Here is a 19529-nt window from a genome sequence, read left to right on the forward strand (position 1 = left end):
GTTCTTCTGTTTACAAGAAAACAGCAGTAATGGTCCCACTTTAAAGGGGTGATAAACTGATCAGATTCCTCACTCATGCAGTTAGTTTAGACTGGGAGAGATGTCCTTTTGAGCTAAGCTGAGAAATGAAGTTTTTAAAATATAGACTAAGATGCAGTATAGAGTAATAATGATTATTCAATGATTTAACGTGTTTATTTTCCTCAAGAGATGGAGCACTGGGTCTAGAGTCAGGAAGACTTGAGTTCAAATGCAGCTTTAGACATTTACTGGCTGTGTGATCCTGGGCAAGTCACTTAAAAATTACCTACGCATGTGTTTGGTAAATAAAAAGTTATTGGAATAAGTTAGCCTTACAAGACACAATAGTCAATGGATCAGTGGAATAAGTTAGCTTTACAAGACACAATAGTCGATGACTATAGTAATCTAGTTTGATAAGCCCCCAAACTCCAGCTTCTGGGATAAGAATTCACTATTTGACAAAAATTGCTGGAAAAATTGGAAAAAAAAAGTATGGTAGAAAATAGGCACTGACCAACACCTAACACCCTATATCAAGATAAGATCAAAATGGGTTTATAATTTACACATAAAGCCAATTAGGAGAACAAGGGATAGTCTATCTTTCAGATCCATGAAAAAGGAAGGTCAAAGAAGAACTAGAGCACATTATGAAATGTAAAATAGACAATTTAAATTATATTAAATTTAAAAGTTTTGTACAAGCAAAACAGCCAACATTAAAATTAAAAGGGAAACAAAACTAGGAGGAAGGTGGAATTTTACATCCAAGGGCTCTGTAAAGATTTCATTTCTAAAATATATAATTGATTCATAACAATACAAGCCATTCTCCAATTGATAAACGGCCAAAGGATATGATCAATTTTCAGATGAAGCCATTTCTTGTCATATGAAAAAATACTCTAAATCACTATTGATTAGGGAAATGCAAATTAAGACAACTCTGAGGTACCACTACATATCTCTCATATTGACTGACAGAAAAAGATAATGATAAATGTTGGAGGGAATGTAGGAAAACTAGGACACTAATACATTGTTGGTGGAGTTGTGAACTGATACAACTATTCTGGAGAGCAATCTGTAACTATGCCCAAAGGGCTATCAAAATGTTCATATCCTTTGATCCAGAAGTATATCTACTTGGTTTGTATCCCAAAGAGATCATAAAAAAGGGAAGGAGGACTACTGTGCAAAAATGTTTGTAGCAGCCCTTTTTTTAGTGGCAAGGAATTGGAAAGTAAATGGATGTCCATCAGTTGCAGAATGGCTGAAAAAAATTATGGCATATGAATGTAATGGAATATCATTGTTCTATAATAAATGATTAGCAGGCTAATTTCAGAAAGGCCTGGAGAGATTTACATGAATTGATGCTGAGTGAAGTGAGTAGAACCAAAAGAACGTGGCACACAGTAAAAAGATTATGTGATGATCCAACTGTGATGGACTTGGCTCTTTTCAACAATGAGGTGATTCAGGACAATTCCAAAAGACTTGTGATAAAGTCATCTGCATCTAGAGAGAGGACTATGGGGATTGAGTGCAGATCACAATCTGGTATTTTCACCTTTTTTTATTGTTTGCTTGCCCCCCCCCCCTTTTTGATCTGATTTTTCTTGTGTAGTATGATAAATATGGAAATGTTTGGAAGAATTGCACATGTTTAACCTATATTGGGTTGCTTGCTCTCTAGGGGAAGTGGATGGGGAATGGGAGGGAGAAAAATTTGGAGCACAAGGTTTTATAAAGGTGAATGTTGAAAACTATCTTTGCATGTATTTTGAAAATAAAAGTTATCAATAAAAAATAAAATAAAATCTTAAGTTCCAAATTCTCTCTCCCTTATGTTTTTCCCCTCCTTACAAAGGCAAGCAATTTAATATAGATTATATAGATGAAGTTGGTCAAAATATTCCCATATTAGTTATGTCCTTCATTGACATTATTTTTTATCTTGGCATTTAAAAACTGCATACTTTTAAAATTGTTTCACTGTTCCCCCCCCGCCCCCGATTCCCTTCCATGTTCTTTTCCTTTTTTTCTGAATAGTATTTTATTTTTTCAAATACATGTGAAGATAGTTTAACATTCATTTCTGTTAGATTTTGTTTTCCAAATTCTTTCTTCCTCCCTCCCTCACTTCCCCTCCCCAAAACAGCAATCAATCTTATATAGGCTAAATATATATATAGGCAGGTCAAAATCCTTGCCAAAATCCCTGCCAAATCCTTGTAAACATGTTTCCATATTTGTCATGCTGTGCAAGAAAACATAAGACCCAAAAGGGGAAAAAAATGAGAAAGAGAAAGCAAAGGTGGAAATACCATTCTTTGATCCACAGTCTCCATAGTTCTCACTGGATGCAAATGGCATTTTCCATCCAAACTCTTTTGGAACTGTCCTATATCAATGCATTAAGAACTAAGTCTATCATAGTTAATCATTGCATAATCTTGCTGTTATTGTGTACAAATATTCTCCAGGTTCTTCTCACTTCATTCAGTGTCAGTTCATATAAGTCTTTCCAGGCTTTTCTGAAATTCAGCCTGCTCATCATTTCTCATGGAATAATAGTAATCCATTACATTCATATACCATAATTTAATCATTCACCAAGGAGCATTCCCTCAGTTTCCAAATCCTTGACACTACAAAAAGTTGCTATAAACATTTTTTTCCCCCACATCCGGATTCTTTTCCTCTTTTATCTTGTATTGACTTTTAACAAAGGCCTGGATAAACAGGTCTTAAGATATACCCCATTATCCTAGGGTGATAATTTGAGCATTCTAATTGTCCAGTCTTGCTTTTTCAACAGTATTGTGGAGGGAAAGGGAAGAGGGGGGAAGGGGAAAGAGCGTGAACTTGGACATGGTGAATGGTCCATGCCAAAATACTGAGGTCTTTTCTGTACCTTTTCTTCTGTTGCTTTTAAATTTCTAACATCTACTTTCTTTATTTTCTCTCTCTATCTCTTTCCCAGTACATCATGATTTGAGTCCTTGGCCCTAGGTAGTTAAAAGATGGATACCATTCTGTCATTGTATTGATTGGTAAATGGATGTTTCTGGAGAATTCTCTTTCAAAAGCAGGTCAAACCTTAGAGTGAAGGTGGGAGGTTGTTTGCTGAAGTCCCAGACTAACCCTGAAATGAACACTGCTCCTACAGAACAGAAAGCAAATAACCAAAACCCCAAACATATCAAAACCTTGTCCCACTATTCAGCTTGGTCCTGGACACGGATCAAACACCTATATACTACATTTACTCCTGAAAAACGGGGTAGGTGACCCAATGGATAAAGTACTGGGCCTGGAGTCAGCAAGACCCCAGTTCAAATATGATTTTGTGCACTTATTAACTGTGTGATCCTAAGCAAGTAACTTTCCCACCCTTTGACTCAGTTTCCTTTTCTGTAAAAGGATAGGACTAGCTTTTACCTCCAAGGATTGTTGTGGGAATCAAATGAGATCATAATTGTTAAGTTTCACAGAGTAAGCACTTAGCTACTATTGCTGATAAGGAAGATGAAGGATTTTATTGTGGTAACAATAAAATACATAGTGGTAAAGAATCCTATTTTTAAATTATTTGAAAATTCATCTGTTAGCACAAACTATGCATCTAGACACGCCTAGGATCTTGTGTCTCTGCCATACCTCCCAAGATATCAAGCAGATCTCCCAGGAGGAGATCTGAGTGTTCCCCAGAAGCAGCCTGATGTCCTAGGGAAGTATCCCAATGTCCTTGTTGGGCACCCAGATGTCCCTGGGAAGCAGTCAGATGTCCTCTCTGGGCACCCAGCTGTCCCTGGGAAGCAGTCAGATATCCTTGCTGGGCACCCAGCTGTCCCTGGGAAACAGCCAGGTGTCCTTGCTGGGCACCCAGATGTCCCTGGGAAGCAGGCTGGTGTCCTTGTTGGGCACCCAGCTGTCCCTGGGAAACAGCCAGGTGTCCTTGCTGGGCACCCAGATGTCCCTGGGAAACAGCCAGGTGTCCTTGCTGGGCACCCAGATGTCCCTGGGAAGCAGCCAGGTGTCCTTGCTGGGTACCCAGACGTCCCTGGGAAGCAGCCAGATGTCCTTGCTGGGCACCCAGGCGTCCCTGGGAAGCAGCCAGATGTCCTTGCTGGGCACCCAGACATCCCTGGGAAGCAGCCAGATGTCCTTGCTGGGCACCCAGACATCCCTGGGAAGCAGCCAGATGTCCTTGCTGGGCACCCAGATCTCCTTGCTGGGCACCCAAATGTTCCTGGGAAGCATCCAGATGTTCTTGCTTGACAGTCAGAAATCCACCTAGTTGCTCTTCACTCTTCAGCAGTGGCTGTATCTGTCTTTGACATACCTGTGGTGACTGGGGCAGAGAAGAAGCGAGTTGCTGTCTCTGGGAGATAGGGGCTTGGGGGAGGTAGGGCTGTAGAGCTGGTGACTGTTGAGGGTAAAGTTGCTGCAGCTGAGATGAGGGCTCCTGTGCACATTGAAAAGGCAGTGGGTGATGGGTTGAATGCAACTGTCTCTTTGCCCAGCCTTGCTCCTGTGCTTGGAGTGGTGACTTCATTCCTACATAAAAGGAATTTTGTGCTCCATAGTTCTCTGGCAAGGACCAAGAAGGTGGACAGTGAGTGGAGCTTTCCTGGGACATTGACCTGGGACGAACACAAGACTGAAATTCGGTTGACAGCTTCATGGTTTGCAAATTTTCCTTTCCCTTCAGTTTTCTTGAGTAGACGGAAGCCAGAAAAGCCCGCTTTTGCTGTTGTCTGGCTCTTCTATTTTGAAACCAAACCTAAATGGGGAGAAGAAATGGAATGATTTTTATTAAATTGCTCCCAGTTTTATTTTTTTCTTTGTGCTTGTGTTTCTTTAAACTGATATTGCTCATTTGGAACTATGCCCAAAGAGCTATCAAACTGTGCATATCCTTTGATCCAGCAGTGTTTCTACTAGATTTATATCCCAGAGATCTTAGAGGAGGGAAAGGAACCCACATGCGCAAAAATGTTTGTGGCAGCCTTCTTTGTAGTGGCAAGAAACTGGAAACTTGAGTAGATGCCCATCAGTTGGAGAATGGCTAAATAAGTTATGGTATAGGAATGCTATGAAATATTATTGTTCTGTAAAAAATGAACAGCAGGATGATTTCAGAGAGGCCTGGAGACTTATATGAACTGATGCTAAGTGAAATGAGCAGAATCAGGAGATCATTATACATGACAACAATATTATATGATGATCAATTCTGATGGATGTGGCTCTTTCCAACAAGAAGATGATTCAAACCAGTTCCAATTGATCAGTAACGAAGAGAGCCATCTACCCCCAGAGAGAGGACTATGAGAACTGAGTGGACCACAACATAGCATTTCCTCTCTTTCTGTTGTTTACTTGCATTTTTATTTTCTTTCTCAAGTGTTTTGTTTTGTTTTTTCCTTCTTGATCCAATTTTTCTTGTGCAGCAAGATCACTATGGATATGTATACATATATTGGATTTAACATATTAACATGTATTGGACTACCTGTCATCTAGAGGAGGAGAGAGGGGAAGGAGGGGAAATTTTGGAAGACAAGGTTTTACAAGAGTCAATGTTGAAAAAATTCCCAAACATATGTTTTGTAAATAAAAAACTATAATAAAATAAATTAAAATAACTAAACTGGTATTGCTCTTGACAGGAAAAGTTGATAAGATATACTATGTGCCAGGCTTGGTGCTGAGGTTCTATGGCCTCCCCCTTAGGGACATTTGCCTAGTCTGTAAGAGTTCATTTGATCTTTGGACTAGCTGAAGATACATAGCTGGGGAAGCAAAAAGAAAACTGTTTTCGATCTACAGTGTAAGAATTGGACTGGGAAAGGAGAGCTCCTCAACCTACTTAGTTATGGCTTTCCAAAAAAAGAAAATACTGTCTTTCCTTAGCAATGCAGAACACTGGAGAAATGGCAGTATTGATAGGAGATCAGGAATATGGAATAGCATTTACTCAAGGGCCAACATTAATGGGAGTCAAGTCCTCTTTAGATCTTAGTTTCCTCAAATGCTGTCCTTTGTGGTAATTAAATAAGATAGTGTATAAGTACCAAGTAAAATGTGCAAACACATAATTTGCTCTGTTTCTTAAACTCAGAAAAATAAAATTTCTTTGGCTGTTCCTTCTTCCTGTCCAAGATATGTTAGTACTCCCTATGCCTTCATGTATCCCCTCTTCCCTCATAGGTCCCACTGGGCTCTACCTTCCCTCTGGAAGCACCTCCATTCTCCAACTTTTAGCTCCCTAAAAATGTATCCTATTCTTTACCCCTATCCACACTTCTTCAGATACATCTTCAAAATGTAGAACCAACCCTTTACATTATAAAGAAAGATGTGTCTATTGGTCATCCTGCCATCTAGGGTAGGGGGTGGGGGGGTAAGAGGTGAAAAATTGGAACAAAAGGTTTGGTAATTGTTAATGCTGTAAAGTTACCCATGCATATATCCTGTAAATAAAAGGCTATTTAAAAAAAAAAAAAAAGAAAGAAAGATGTGTGTAGAACCTGGCTTCAAATCCTAGTTCTGACATGTTCTAGCTCTATCACCTGGGTAAGTTACTTTGACTTGTCTAAGCCTCAGTTCTCTTCCCAGTTCTTTTGAGATAACCCAGGCAATAAAATTCAAGACAGCCAATTACACCTGTAATTTAGAGAGCGTTTATTTACCAGTGGCCGGATCTCTCGCTAGAGTTCCATCCGGAACAGGAGTAGAGACAGACTTATAAGCATCCTTGTTCAGCCTTGAGGTTACAATGACTCGGATTTTCCACTTACAAGGGGAAAAATAGGGGGCTTACAGGATGTCTGACATTGTTAAGCAAGCATTCTGTCTGAACATAATTGAGCGAGCACTTTGTAAAACACTTCCCTTAATTTAGTTTAAGCAACATTTTCCTATAAGCCTGAGGCCCCCCTGACCCAGGACTGAGGAGGGGTCAATCTTTTGTCCATTTCACTTTATAAGGTGAACAAAGTCAGATTAGATGATCTTTGAATTGTCTTCTCACCCTAAAGCTGGGATCCTTTGAAGATCAGCCTATGGAGCAAAGGATTTCCAGAAATTGGTGGCAGAAGAATTAAATGAAGTTGTATTGCACTATAAGAAACATTATAAAGAAGTTGGAATATGGAAATATGTTTGGAAGAATTAGACATGTTTAACTTCTATTGGATTTGCATGTATTTGGAAAAATAAAATACTATTAAAAGAAAAAAAAGATTTCAGGGAACTAGAGAAACAACAAAAATCATCAGAACTCAGAATGAGGCTGGGACAAATACTGAGCGATGAAGACTCAAGAGAATAAACTTCTCTATTCTTGGGCAAGAGTTATGAATTACAGGAAATTTATGCTATCACAAGTGTCAATGATTTTAGTTTTAATTGTCCCTTGCTATCAGGGAAAACTCCATTTATAGAGGGTAGGAGGCAGTGTTGGGAAATAAAGAAAAGCAATAATTCTCTTGAAATTCTTGACCTTTTGTTCTTCCGGATGAATTTTGTTATTTTTTCTAAGTCAGTAAAATAGATTCTTAGGAGTTTGATTGGTGTAGCACTAAATAGATTAGTTTAGGTAGTATTGTCATCTTTATTATATTCGCTTATATTATATTTTATTATATATTATATTTATTATATACCTTTCCAAGAGCACTTGATGTTTTTCAAATTATTTAGATCTGACTTTATTTGTGTGGAAAGTATTTTGTAGTTTTGTTTATATAGTTCTCGACTTTCCCTTGTCAGATAGATTCCCAAATATTTTATACTATCCACAGTTATTTTAAATGGAATTTCTCTTTGTATCTCTTGCTGTTGGATTTTGTTAGTGATATATAAAAATGCTGCTGATTTATGTGGATTTATTTAGTATCTTGCAACTTTGCTAAAGTTGTGGATTATTTCTAATATTTTTTTAGTTGATTCTCTAGGGTTCTCCAAGTACACCATCATATCATCTGCAAAAAGTGATCATTTGATTTCCTCATTACCTACTGTAATTCCTTAAAGAAATAAAAAGGAAGTTAAGAGTTGCCTCCATTTGACAATGAAGAATTGTAAAAAAGATCTATTGAAGGTGCCCAAATGGATATTAACCTACTGACTTAGTGTGTGGAAAGGAGTGGCAATGTAGGATGTCTTCTTGCCATCTATAGCATAACTTTAAACTACATACAGAAGTACCCATGTTACATGGAGGTATCAGCTCTCAACTCACCTGTATTCTTGACTCCTCTGTATTAAGCTGCCTGGCAAGTTCTTCTCTTTCACTTATGCCAGGATAGGGGTTTTTTTCAAAATACTGAATAAGTATACTGAGTTGTTCTTTCGTAAATACTGTTCTTTTTCTTCTCATTGAGCCAGAAGCTTTTTCTATGGGAAAAAGGGAGAAAAGAATTTAGAGAATGAGAGGAGCATTTCTTGCCATTACTAGATAGTATTTGATATAAAAGACTTGGAGACTTTGACAGATCAGGTTTTCTGGAGCAGTGTATAAAACTGGGCTTTTTCTAATCCTCTATCATTTGGTTTCCCTAACATGATTTTCTCCCAACCGTCCTTCCTCTCCCTTCACTCTGAGCATTCCAGAAAGTGTGTTTTCAGGTCTCTACAGCCTCCCTTGTCTCTGTTCCTACTTTTCTATTCCCTTTCCTTCTAGGCCAATTCAATTTTTCATTACTTCTGGCTTTCCTATTGCAGTATACTCCTAATAGAAAGCCTGGCTCTACAATTACCCAGCACACCCAGGTTGATACTGGCAAAATAGAATTTAAAGAGATCATCCTTATCTCTCCACCCAAACCCCACCAAATCACACTCCTTTCATTCACTTTTTTTTTTTCCTACAGGGAGAGAGAAGGACTAGTAAACTTGTAGTCAAAAGACCTTTGAATCTACTCCCAAATAAATCAAATACCCTGGCCTGTTTCCTCATCTGTACAAAGGTATGGGAATAGTTGATCTCTGAATTTTTTTCCATTTCTCATCTGTGCTGATTTTTTCGTCAGATTCTTTAATCTGCTGTTCAAGACCCTAAATAATTTGGAGCCAACTACCTATCCAGCTTTCTCTTACTTTCTTCATTCAGATTGAGCAGCCAGTCTGATACTACCCTCTCCCCCTCTTCTTCCCCCTCTTTCCCCTTTGACTTTGCTCAGGCATTCTCTGCGTCTGGAATTCCCTTCCCCTCCTCTTGGCAGTTATCATTCTTCCCTCCTTTCTACCTCCTCCAGGGTGACTGCCTCATGCACCTGCCCCTTCCTGGTTGGCAATGACCTTCTCTTCCCCAATTCTCACTTCCCCTCTCCTTCAGTTTTGTCTTATTTATGCCATATTGTATCACTTATCAATTCTAACATAGGTCCTCTCAATTCTAAAATTTCTAAAAATGGGATTGGCTTGGATATACCTTAAAGGGTTGTTCCAGTTCCAGACCAATGGTCCCATTTCAGATTGAGGTTCTTTCCACATGTTATACCTCCTGTCTCCTTGCCCTTACACAAGCTTTCCTCTTCTGTTTCCTGCATTCTGTTTCCATCCATTTTCTAGACCCCCTGCCTACTTTCCAAGGACAGCTTAGAGACCTCGTCTCTTCCCCAAAGCCTTTCTTGCTATACTGCTGCATTCTTACACCCCTTAATTTTTCTATCTCTTGACATATTTTGTATTTACTTTGGTGTGCTTGGAATATGGATTCATGGGTACAACTTGGTTCTGGAATCAAAGGTGCTCAGATGCAGAACAGTCTCTTCTACTTTCTACTTGGGGGAGGGGATGTTTCCCCTTTCCAAGCCTCAGTTTTTTTTTTGTTTTTTTTTTTTTTTGATTAAAAGAGAGGTGTTCATTCAATTGATTCTTCGATCTTTTCTGTCTAAATATATGTCTGACTTTTACATTGGCTCTCCAGAGAAGGGAGGGACACTTTGTCTTAGTTTACAGGGTTTAGTTTACAGTACCTTCGTTTACAGTACCTTGTTCAGAACAGGGGCATGATACTTATAGAACTGAATAGCCCTTAGGTATATAGTTTAAAGGACTCGAGATGTATTTATCTGTGTCCTTTCAGGAACTTAGCCACAGGGTGGAGGTGCTTGAAAAGAGATTGCGGAATTGAGAAGCCTGCCGCAAATGCCTGGAGGTGTCAAGATGGAGGTTCTGTTCCTCTACTTGCCTCCTACTCTTCCTCCTTCTACTGGTTTAAATCACACAAGTTCAACTATAAAACCACAATCAACCAAAATTTTCCCAGGAGACCTTCTCTAGAATTGTGAGAGATTACAAACTTGTTCAGTATTGCACAACCAGGCTATATCAAAGACAGAACTGGAACTCAGGTCTCAGGATTCCAAGAGCAGATTTTTTCCTAGTGATGCCTGGTTTGCCTCAAACTTGAACTAGCTTCTACATCCCACATTTATTAAATCCCCACTTCATTGTGTTAGATTGATGTGGAAATACAGATAAATACAATTTGGTGCTTTTAAATTATTTAAGGACACTTTGAAATTTCTCTTTAACAAACCACTCCATTATTAAAAGTAGAAACATACACACACAGTCACATATCTGTGACTACATTGATGTATAGAAAATTCCTGAGGAAAATCTATCAATAACATTAATAAATTCTTATAACATATATGTATCGATATAACTAACTTAAGGTTCACAAAGCACTTTATTAAATGTAAGAGATAGAGTAGGATTTCGGGTTTTCCTGACCCCCAAATCCAAGGACCCACCTAGTTGATTTTTGTTTAGAAGAGCATATGTTTCAGACACAAGTCTTTAATTATTCAGGTATTTCTCGATCTGAAACCAGCTCTGTATCCACTGAGCATTCTCCTTTTCCCCCCTCAAAAAATTGTACCTTACCTAATCAGTTTACCTAATTACCTAATTGTTTTTATGTTGACCCATCGCACAAGACTGGGGCAAAATATTCCACTGAACTAAAGTAACAGGATATAATCTTTTTAAGACACCAGGAAAACTATTCAGGTTTAGTTTCTTGTCGATAAAGAATGCTTTCACAATCTTTTTTAAAACATATTTTCAAGCATCACTTATACTCATTCAACAATGCGTTTATTACCAACTGCAAGACACTGAGGTCAACCCTAAGTTTAGAAAGGCACCCTTCTCCAAAAATCTCATCTGTTTTTTTTTTTTTTTCTTTTATAGAAAATCTCAACATAAAGTTTCACAATCAACTTTACAGGATTTCAATACATTTAGTAAGAGACTTAGCTCATCCATAACTTCAATCGCTTTTTTTGCCCCTAAGACTTAAGCCGTGGTACTGTGTATTGGAGCAGAAACTGAGGGGAAATTTGAACTAATAAAGATCTTTTAAAACTAACCCAGAACCTATCCCCTCAACTGAAGGAATGAAGTTTAAATTCATTCAAACCATAGAAACACCAGATAGAAACTTTCCCACCACCCCCAGAGAAAAACAACTAAACAGCCAAGTTTCGAGAGCAAAGAGCAATGCCACTTACTACAAGAATCCTGCTTCTTCTCCTTTGGTGGTGAATTATCGGTCATCTTTCCTGGAAGGTCAAAAAAATCAGAAGATCCAAATGGTAGGAAGTAATGGCACTAAGGCTTCAAATATTTATACTGTAGCTCCAACCCATGGAAGCCTTGCCTTTTATTTTCTGGAATGCTTTGTGAAAGCAAGTTCACCATTTATATAGGAATGAGTAGAAAGCGTTGCTAGGTGGGCCTAAACCAAGGCTGGTGAGAAAAGGGCGGGGTCTCATCTATGTACTCAGAAAAATTAGGTGTTAACTTGGATTTCAGTTGTAAACCCACCCCCACACACACCCCCACCCAACAACGATTTGCTAGAAGAAAAGTCCGAATTGGCCAAAAAAATCTAAATAAACTTGGTAACAGGAAGACTATAAGAAGCTAATACTTATCAAGATGCCCATGTTAAGAACACCCCTTTCTTTTTAACTCCTCTCTTTTACTATTAGGAGACACCCTGTTTTCCAGAACTCAGACCCTCAAGACCTCTGCTGTGAGCTTCTCTCTTTAAGAACTCGGCTGCAGCAAAATCCCAGAAATGTTTCCATACCAACCCTAAGAGGTTCCTTAAGCTCAAACAAGCAACTGCAGGAACCATATTCCAGTCATGAAGCCCTGATATGAATGAAAACTTGATTCATTGTTGCTGTATCCCCTTATTTTCAAGGCCATAACTCACTTTGTAGCCATTGTTGTATGTATCAAGGTTTGGCAACACTAAACTGTGTCTTTTCTTAAAGAAGATCCAGATGCATGTGTATAGTTTCCCTCTTCCAACAGAATAAAGAAAGCTTTTTGCTTATCACCACTGTTTGCTGTTTTTATTCTATTTTTCACAATTCACTATGGTTATGATAACCTGTGTGAGCTTTTTGATGTTTTCAGGGTTAACAACAATTGCATAACTTCTGTAATTCTTTGGTCATTTCTCTTCAGAGTTTACAAACCATAAAGTACACAGAACTTGTTAACTTGTCTTATGTTAGAATTTCTTTATCCGGGGGTTGCCCAGATCAATGAATTCACAAGTCCTTTTTGGTCATTTGTCTTCAGAGTTTACAAACTATAAAGTACATAGAACTTGTTAACTTGTCTTATGAGTTAGAATTTCTTCATCTGGGGGTTGCCTAGATCAATGAATTCACAAGTCCTCTTTGGTCATTTGTCCTCAGAGTTTACAAACTATAAAGTACACAGAACTTGTTAACTTGTTTTATGAGTTAGAATTTCTTTATCTGGGGGTTGCCCAGATCAATGAATTCACAAGTCCGGTCCTATGCCCTGCGATTCTGAAGCTCTGTCTTTTAAGGTTGGCAGCCAAATGAAAAAGGCTGATGTGAGAAAAAGACAAGGCTTCCCTCAGTTTCAATATCCCTAGACCCCAAGCTGATGGCCCCAAGATAGCAAGGCTCTCGACCTCCTGAAATTTCTCTTTGCATTTTCCCCCAACTGACTTCCAAGGGAATATAAGCAACTTTGGCGTTTGTTCCCATTTCAATAAAATACACTATTCTTAAGTGAGAATTTAATAAATATTTACAATGTTTAGAATCTTTTCTCCCATAAAACAATTAAATTTCCTATCCATCTGCATCCAGAGAGAGAACCATGGAGAGTAAATGTAAATAAACACATCCTATGTTCGTTCCTCCCTCCTTTTTTTTTTTCTTCTGTTTTTTTTCTCATGATTTTTCCCCTTCTTTCTGATTTTTCTCTTCCAACATGATTCATAAAGAAATATTTCTAAATGTACATGTATAACCAAAACAAAATGACGTTTTTACACGTAAGTGGAGAAAATAATTTTTTTAAAAGTAAACTTTGGCTTTGTTCTTTGATCTCTAAAACCTAGTGAGCACACAAACATTCAATTAAGAAAATTTTTTAAAGTTCCTAGAGTGTGCCAGGTCCTGGGGCTAACTGCTGGGTACTTTTACCCTGAAAGAATGATCCCTCTTGCTGGAGGATAGGGATGGGACCTGTGACTTCACTGAAATCTGGAACTCTTGGGTGGGGAAGCTCCCTCTAGCAATACAAGTTTGCCCCTCCCTTCTTCTCTCACTTCTCTCAACTTGCTCATAGTATTTCGCAAAGGCTTGAGAGAGACTTGACCAGAATTGCATAAATAGTCTGTGATAGAGACCAGCTTTTCCATTTGAGGACTGGGTGAGTGCAGCTTGTTGGCAGCTCTCAGTCTGGCCAACAAAGATGCCATTAAAAAAAAAATTATTATAGCTTTTTATTTACAAGAAAAATGCGTGGGTAATTTTCCAGCATTGACCTTTTCTTCCCCCCATCCCCTCCCCTAGTTAAATACAATATATGTATGCATAGTTATGCAGTTATCTTGCTGCACAAGGAAAATCGGATTTAAAAATAAGGTAAAAATAACCTGAGAAGGAAAACAAAAATGCAAGCAGATAATAACAGGAGAGGAAATGCTATGTTGTGGTCCACATTCATTTCCCATTGTTCTTTCGCTAGGTGTAGCTGGTTCTCTTCATTACTTAACAATTGGAACTGATTTGGATCAACATATGCCATTTGCTAAAGTGTACTCTCGGTCCAAAGTGGTGTCATTGAACTCAAAAGTGTCAAGCTCAGCCTCCATCCGCCATCATTCATTTCTTGCTGGTCACATAGCTAGAAGAGTCTGAGGTCTTTTTGGAACTATTCACATTCTAGCCCCTTTCCCCCTCCCCCATAGGTCAAGATTCAATTGCAATTTCCCCGCATATACAACCGGTATGTTTCAGATGCAAGATTTTAATTACCCGAGTCTTCCTGAAGTTCTATATTGCTTGGAACTTTTGCTTTTTTCTTATCTAAGGAAGTGAGAAACAAATGTATTAAATTTCTATAGAAAAATTGAAATTCAATTCCTCAGAAATCTTGAGCCGAGAAATGCTGAAAAGCTAAATTTCCACAGAATGTTGTACGTTTGTCAGGTAATACTGTAAGCTAATAAGTATCTTTGACAATGAGCTCTGAGACAGAGAATTCTGATGGGGCGGGCGAAGGGGGAGGGGGAGGGATGTCTAGACTTAACACTGACTTAAATCTGCCGGGATCAATAACCTGGAGAAGGCTTTTCTTTACCACTTGCTAATGAGACTCATACATATCTTCTCCGCCCAGAGAGGAGCAGGAAGACAAAGCTAGAAAAGAGGGCGTTCCGACGTTGTCCCAGGAACTGTTCCTCTGGCCAAATTAAAGTGGGAAGCGACTAATCTGGAACAGCTTTCTCTGCCTTCTGGAACTGTGCACTCTTTGGAGGGGGGAGGATGGTGCCTGTTTCTCATGAGAAGCGAAAGCTCTATTTTTCAATCTCTCTCTTTCAATACACTTGAAATTGAGTTTGGGGTCTTTCTAACAGTAAGAGCTACCCAACTTCTTAGTCGGTTCCAGAATCTTTGAAAAACAAATTTGAGGAAGATTGGGGAGCAGTGGTGCTGCCCCTGGGGTGAGGGCTTGGTGGTCCAGCCCCCAGTCCTTGCATCTACTTCCAAGCAAGGTCATGGTCAAGCATGACTGCAAGGAACTGCAATTGCGCCTTAACCTGGAGGCGTGGTTCCTAGAGCAGCTCACTGGCCTCTCCCATCTGCCTGGAAGAAGTCCCTGAGCTGGAGATCAATCTAGATGAGCTCCTGGGCTCTTGGATGGGCACTTGGGCTACCCTCATCAAGGAGCTGTTGGTTGACTTTTACAAACCTCCTTGAGACCTCCCTTCATCTCTGACCTACTAGACAAGATCCAAAAGCTGAGCAAATTCCTGAGGAAGTGAGTCCCCTTACCCTCGACTTAACCTCCTTAATTTGAGGTTACCCAGCAGGACAATAACTATGCACCCTACTGGCTCCCAGATCTCATAGTAACAGCAATACTTAAGGTTTGCCTTGTGCCCCCAGAGGGTCCTTCAAACCTTTCCTTGGAACCTTTCTCCCTGCTCCCACCTGAGTTTCCCTTTGGGTTTTTACTAATTGTAATTAAGCTGAGGGATTTTTTGTATTTTTATATCAGCATCTGTCCAGGTCCTTGAATAAAACCAGAATCTGCATTATGTGCAAAAATAAAAGCAGAAAAAAATCCCTAATGTTATTTTTTCCAACAATATCACAATAAACTCTTCTTACTTATGGAGCAATAGCATATACCTTTCCCAAGACATGAATTTAAAAAAAAAAAATCACTCAAGAAAATTAATGTTTCATCTATACAGACCAATGTGACAATTTCCTTTTTATAGATACAACAAAACAATTTCAGAGCTTTATCATTCCTAAATTAAAGTAAATCCACTTTATCTCTCCATTCCACACAAAAGGAAAGGAAGCCCTGCAAGGAAAAAGAGAATAAAATGGCTGGAGAGGACAATGAAGAGAAGGGGGCTGGGCTTCCTACCTATAATCTCCAACCTGATATTCTCAACTATCCCTAGCCTTCCCAACACACCAATACAACAATTAGTCTTTGGGCCCCAAAGATCAATACCCAGAGCTTAAGGTGGGTGTAAAGGCTGTGTGTGAATGGATTAACCATGGAGTAGTGGAAAGCCCTATGCCTATGGTTCCTGCAACTGGGCTGAAAACTGGTATTCCATCCTCTTCTTCAAACAAGGACATTGCTGTAGTTTAGGAGAAAGGATTGCAAGTTTACTAACTAACTGATTTTCCTATATTTTTACTATCCTAATTTTCCAATTTTAGAGAGCTAAGGAGGAGGAGAGAAGGGCATTCACAATACAGGGCCATAGGCCTAAGGGATTCTGGTGGAAAATTCTGAGGAAAATGGGATATTTGCCCACAGAGCCTGAATCTGGAGTTGGGAGGGGGATTTGAGTGACTCTGGAAACCCCCTCTTTGTTGCTGAGCTGCCAAAGTCCAGTGTCTGGGGAGTATTGAGATTGAGGAGCCTGGTTAAGGATGGAAGGGATTCCCTTCCTTGTCAATGAGTTCCCACTTCTTTTAGCTTTAAAAAAAAAAAAAAAAAAAAAAAAGAGAAGTAATCTGAAACACTGGATAGTAGGGACAGCACTGGCTGTGCAGAGGCCTTGTGTTTGCCAGTTTGTTTCCACTGGTTGCAAGGTTGTTGTTTGATCTTCATTCTGGACATCAGGGAGGCGATAACATGATGTTGAGGGCCACAGATAGTGGGGAACCATAGGCGAAGCATAAAACCCTTTAGTCCAGTAAGGAACCCTGCAGATGTGTTTGGTTTGGCTCCCCATCTCTCCTAAGGGCATCTCAGCTCTCCTGAAAAATCAGGAGACATGACAACGTTGGACTTTAAGCAAAGTTATACTAACATGACAAGGAAATATCTGCACACAATAGCAAATTGTTTATATGGTCCCACATGTGCAGTACCCTTTAATCATGTAGGTGTATTACATAAGCATAGTGTATATAAGGCTGAGGATTTCTTTGAATAAACAGGCTCCTGCTTGACTATCCCCCTGAGTCCCGTCTCTTCACACCTCATCCAGAATCAGGGCTTGGATTGGCACTGAAGTTCTCCCATGAGCAGATCTGGACAATATGACATGCAAGTAAATTGGACTTGAGTGAAGGCAGGTTGTACAAGGGCATCAGCTTCACTTTCTCCTCCAGAACCATCTGTAGCCAGTGGTCAGATTCAGATCAGAAGGACTGGCACAAGTAAGTGTTGAATCCCCTATTGCCTGCTTAGGGAACACTGTCATCATCTTCTGGTCTGTAGAGAAGAGAAGAACCTGCCAATAATCTGGAGCCTCTGCCTTCCTCATAGGCATTGGGTGGATGATCTGAGCAGGATTTTGAGGCTTATCTAGAACTGATCAGGATCCTTTTTCATTCCTTCATCTTCTCCTTCCCCAAGGGCTCCTATCCCATTTCTGGGATGTTCCACCAGAATCTGCCTTATTCTCTCCTTGAAGCAGCTGAATCCTGGAACCACTTTTCTAATCTGAACCTGTTTCCATTGTTTCATGATTAATTTCTCTTTCTTTTTGATAAGAGAAGCTCCTACGGAGAATTCTGCCATTCTTTATCGGCATGTCTCTTTCCTGACCCTTGATTTGAACCAGGCAGGAACTGCTGGAAACCTTGATATCCTTGGAGAAACCTGGCTTATGGAAGTAACAGATGATGATATACCCACAGGCCTATGTGAAGTAAAGGACACTCTGCTTGATGCGATACTCCATTAGCTGGTCCATGAAATGGTTTTCTCCTTAGACAAGTGTCCTTAAATAGAAGACAATTTCCAGGAAGCCTGAGTGGATTAGTAATGTTCAGAAATAGATTCTGAACCTGTCCATCTTTGATGAAGGCCAGTGTCTTTCGCATATTGGACCATATGCAAGTTTAGCAATGTACTTTTTGGATATTCAGGATAGATGGTGGAGAGAAATTGTTCTGCAAGCAACCAGGCAGAGCTGTACACACTGACTGGTCTTTGGTGTCAGTGAGTCTCTTATGATAGAGGATTCAATAACCCCAAGATGGCCCCTTTAGCCTGGAATCTCATTCTCTGTAGCACTGTCTGACAACAGGTTAGTCTCAGGCTTGGATATGTCTGCAAAGTCTTCAATGGTCAACATGAGCTCATTGACCACCACTAGTGGTATTCCCCCTCATCTTCCAGGGCTTTCCATTCTCCAGACTCAGGTATTTGGGGGGAGAACATCCTCTCCTCACTTAGCATTGGCTTTACCAGTGCTCCTGGGTCCAGGTCAAGGGAACTGTTGCTGCTGGCACCCAGATAAATAATGGAACATTTGGTACCAATGAAGCACTGGTACAACCAGTGTACTGACAATACTACTACAGGGGGCAAGTATGGTGAAATTTATCTTCCAAATTGGAGACTTTTTTTCATAGATCCCTTTCTCTAATATAAATTTAGGGAAATGGGTAATGATAAAAGTTTTTTTCTTTGATCCCCGTTTGTAATTTCCACCTAAAATTATTCTGTCTCTGAGTAATAAGAAATATGAAAAAAAGAGATTGGCCTCAGAGATGCCCAACAGCATTAATGGTCTCATAGCAAAAGAGGCTCCCACAGCCTTGTGGGATATTATAATAGCACAGACTCCTAGTATAATTGAAGTCAAATCAATTATTTGGCAAGCCTGCTGGAGCAAAGCAGAGGTCTCCAATCCTGTAGGTAAGCACCACATTTTAGAGAGAGTTCAAAGTTCATCTGCAGCTCATCCAGGGTGATGTGGCTGAACTCAAATAACCATCATGAGTCTGGTAGGCTAAGAAGACCCTCAGTTTCTCCAGTTTCCTGGCTGGGAGAAGCACTAGGATCTATCTCTTCCTCTACCTGATGGGGGGCTGCTGGCTCAGAACTGGAGGAGTGGGATTCTCCTAGCCTTGGGTAGCCTATTACCTGAAGACCAGAGTAAGGATAAAAGATTGGTATGAAGCTACAAGGTTAGAGTGTAGATTTTGGCCTGTAAGAGCTCTGCCATAATCTTCCCCTTTGCCAGGTGGTGCTGAGAGGGGCACCCAACACAAGGGCCTTCCCAAAAATCATTTTTCTAAAATACCATGTTTTCAAACATTAACAAAGATTTAGAACAGTGCCAATTACTACTTACAAGTCACTGAACTATACTCTCAGGATACAAAGTACATGCCCCCAAAGTTGTCATGTCTCCTGATTTTTCAGGAAGGCTGAGATGCCCTTAGGGGAGATGGGGAGCCAAACCAGACACATCAGCAGGGTTCCTTACTGGACTAAAGGGTTTTATGCTTCGCCTATGGTTCCTCACTATCTGTGGCTCTCAACATCATGTTATCACCTCCCTGATGTCCAGAATGAAGATCAAACAACAACCTTGCAACCAGTGGAAACAAACTGGCAAACACAAGGCCTCTGCACAGCCAGTGCTGTCCCTACTATCCAGTGTTTCAGATTACTTCTCTTTTTTTTTTTTTTTT

The 19529-nt window shown here is 39.7% G+C and overlaps 1 protein-coding gene across 1 annotated transcript; it reads right to left on the reverse strand.

Moving 5' to 3' along the window:
- Positions 1-3407: 3407 nt before the first annotated feature.
- LOC111718802 (golgin subfamily A member 6-like protein 7) lies at positions 3408-12077 on the reverse strand. Its single transcript, XM_023495404.2, has 3 exons — positions 11568-12077; positions 8282-8436; positions 3408-4816 (listed from the first exon to the last, which is right to left on the reverse strand). Exons 1-3 carry the CDS (start codon positions 11611-11613, stop codon positions 3656-3658), a joined length of 1362 nt encoding a protein of 453 aa, XP_023351172.1. The 5' UTR covers positions 11614-12077; the 3' UTR covers positions 3408-3655.
- Positions 12078-19529: the final 7452 nt, after the last annotated feature.

This window comes from Sarcophilus harrisii, chromosome 2 (genome assembly GCF_902635505.1).
Source record: "Sarcophilus harrisii chromosome 2, mSarHar1.11, whole genome shotgun sequence".
NCBI lineage: Eukaryota > Metazoa > Chordata > Mammalia > Dasyuromorphia > Dasyuridae > Sarcophilus > Sarcophilus harrisii.

Bases quoted from the DNA above. Each gene is read 5' to 3' on its own strand.
- LOC111718802 (XM_023495404.2), bottom strand. From the start codon at position 11,613: ATGACCGATAATTCACCACCAAAGGAGAAGAAGCAGGATTCTTGTA. The intron at 8,437-11,567 runs GTAAGTGGCATT...TTTTTCCCATAG, and splicing joins GAAGAAGCAGGATTCTTGTA to AAAAAGCTTCTGGCTCAATG. The intron at 4,817-8,281 runs GTGAGTTGAGAG...CTCCCCATTTAG, and splicing joins CAGAGGAGTCAAGAATACAG to GTTTGGTTTCAAAATAGAAG.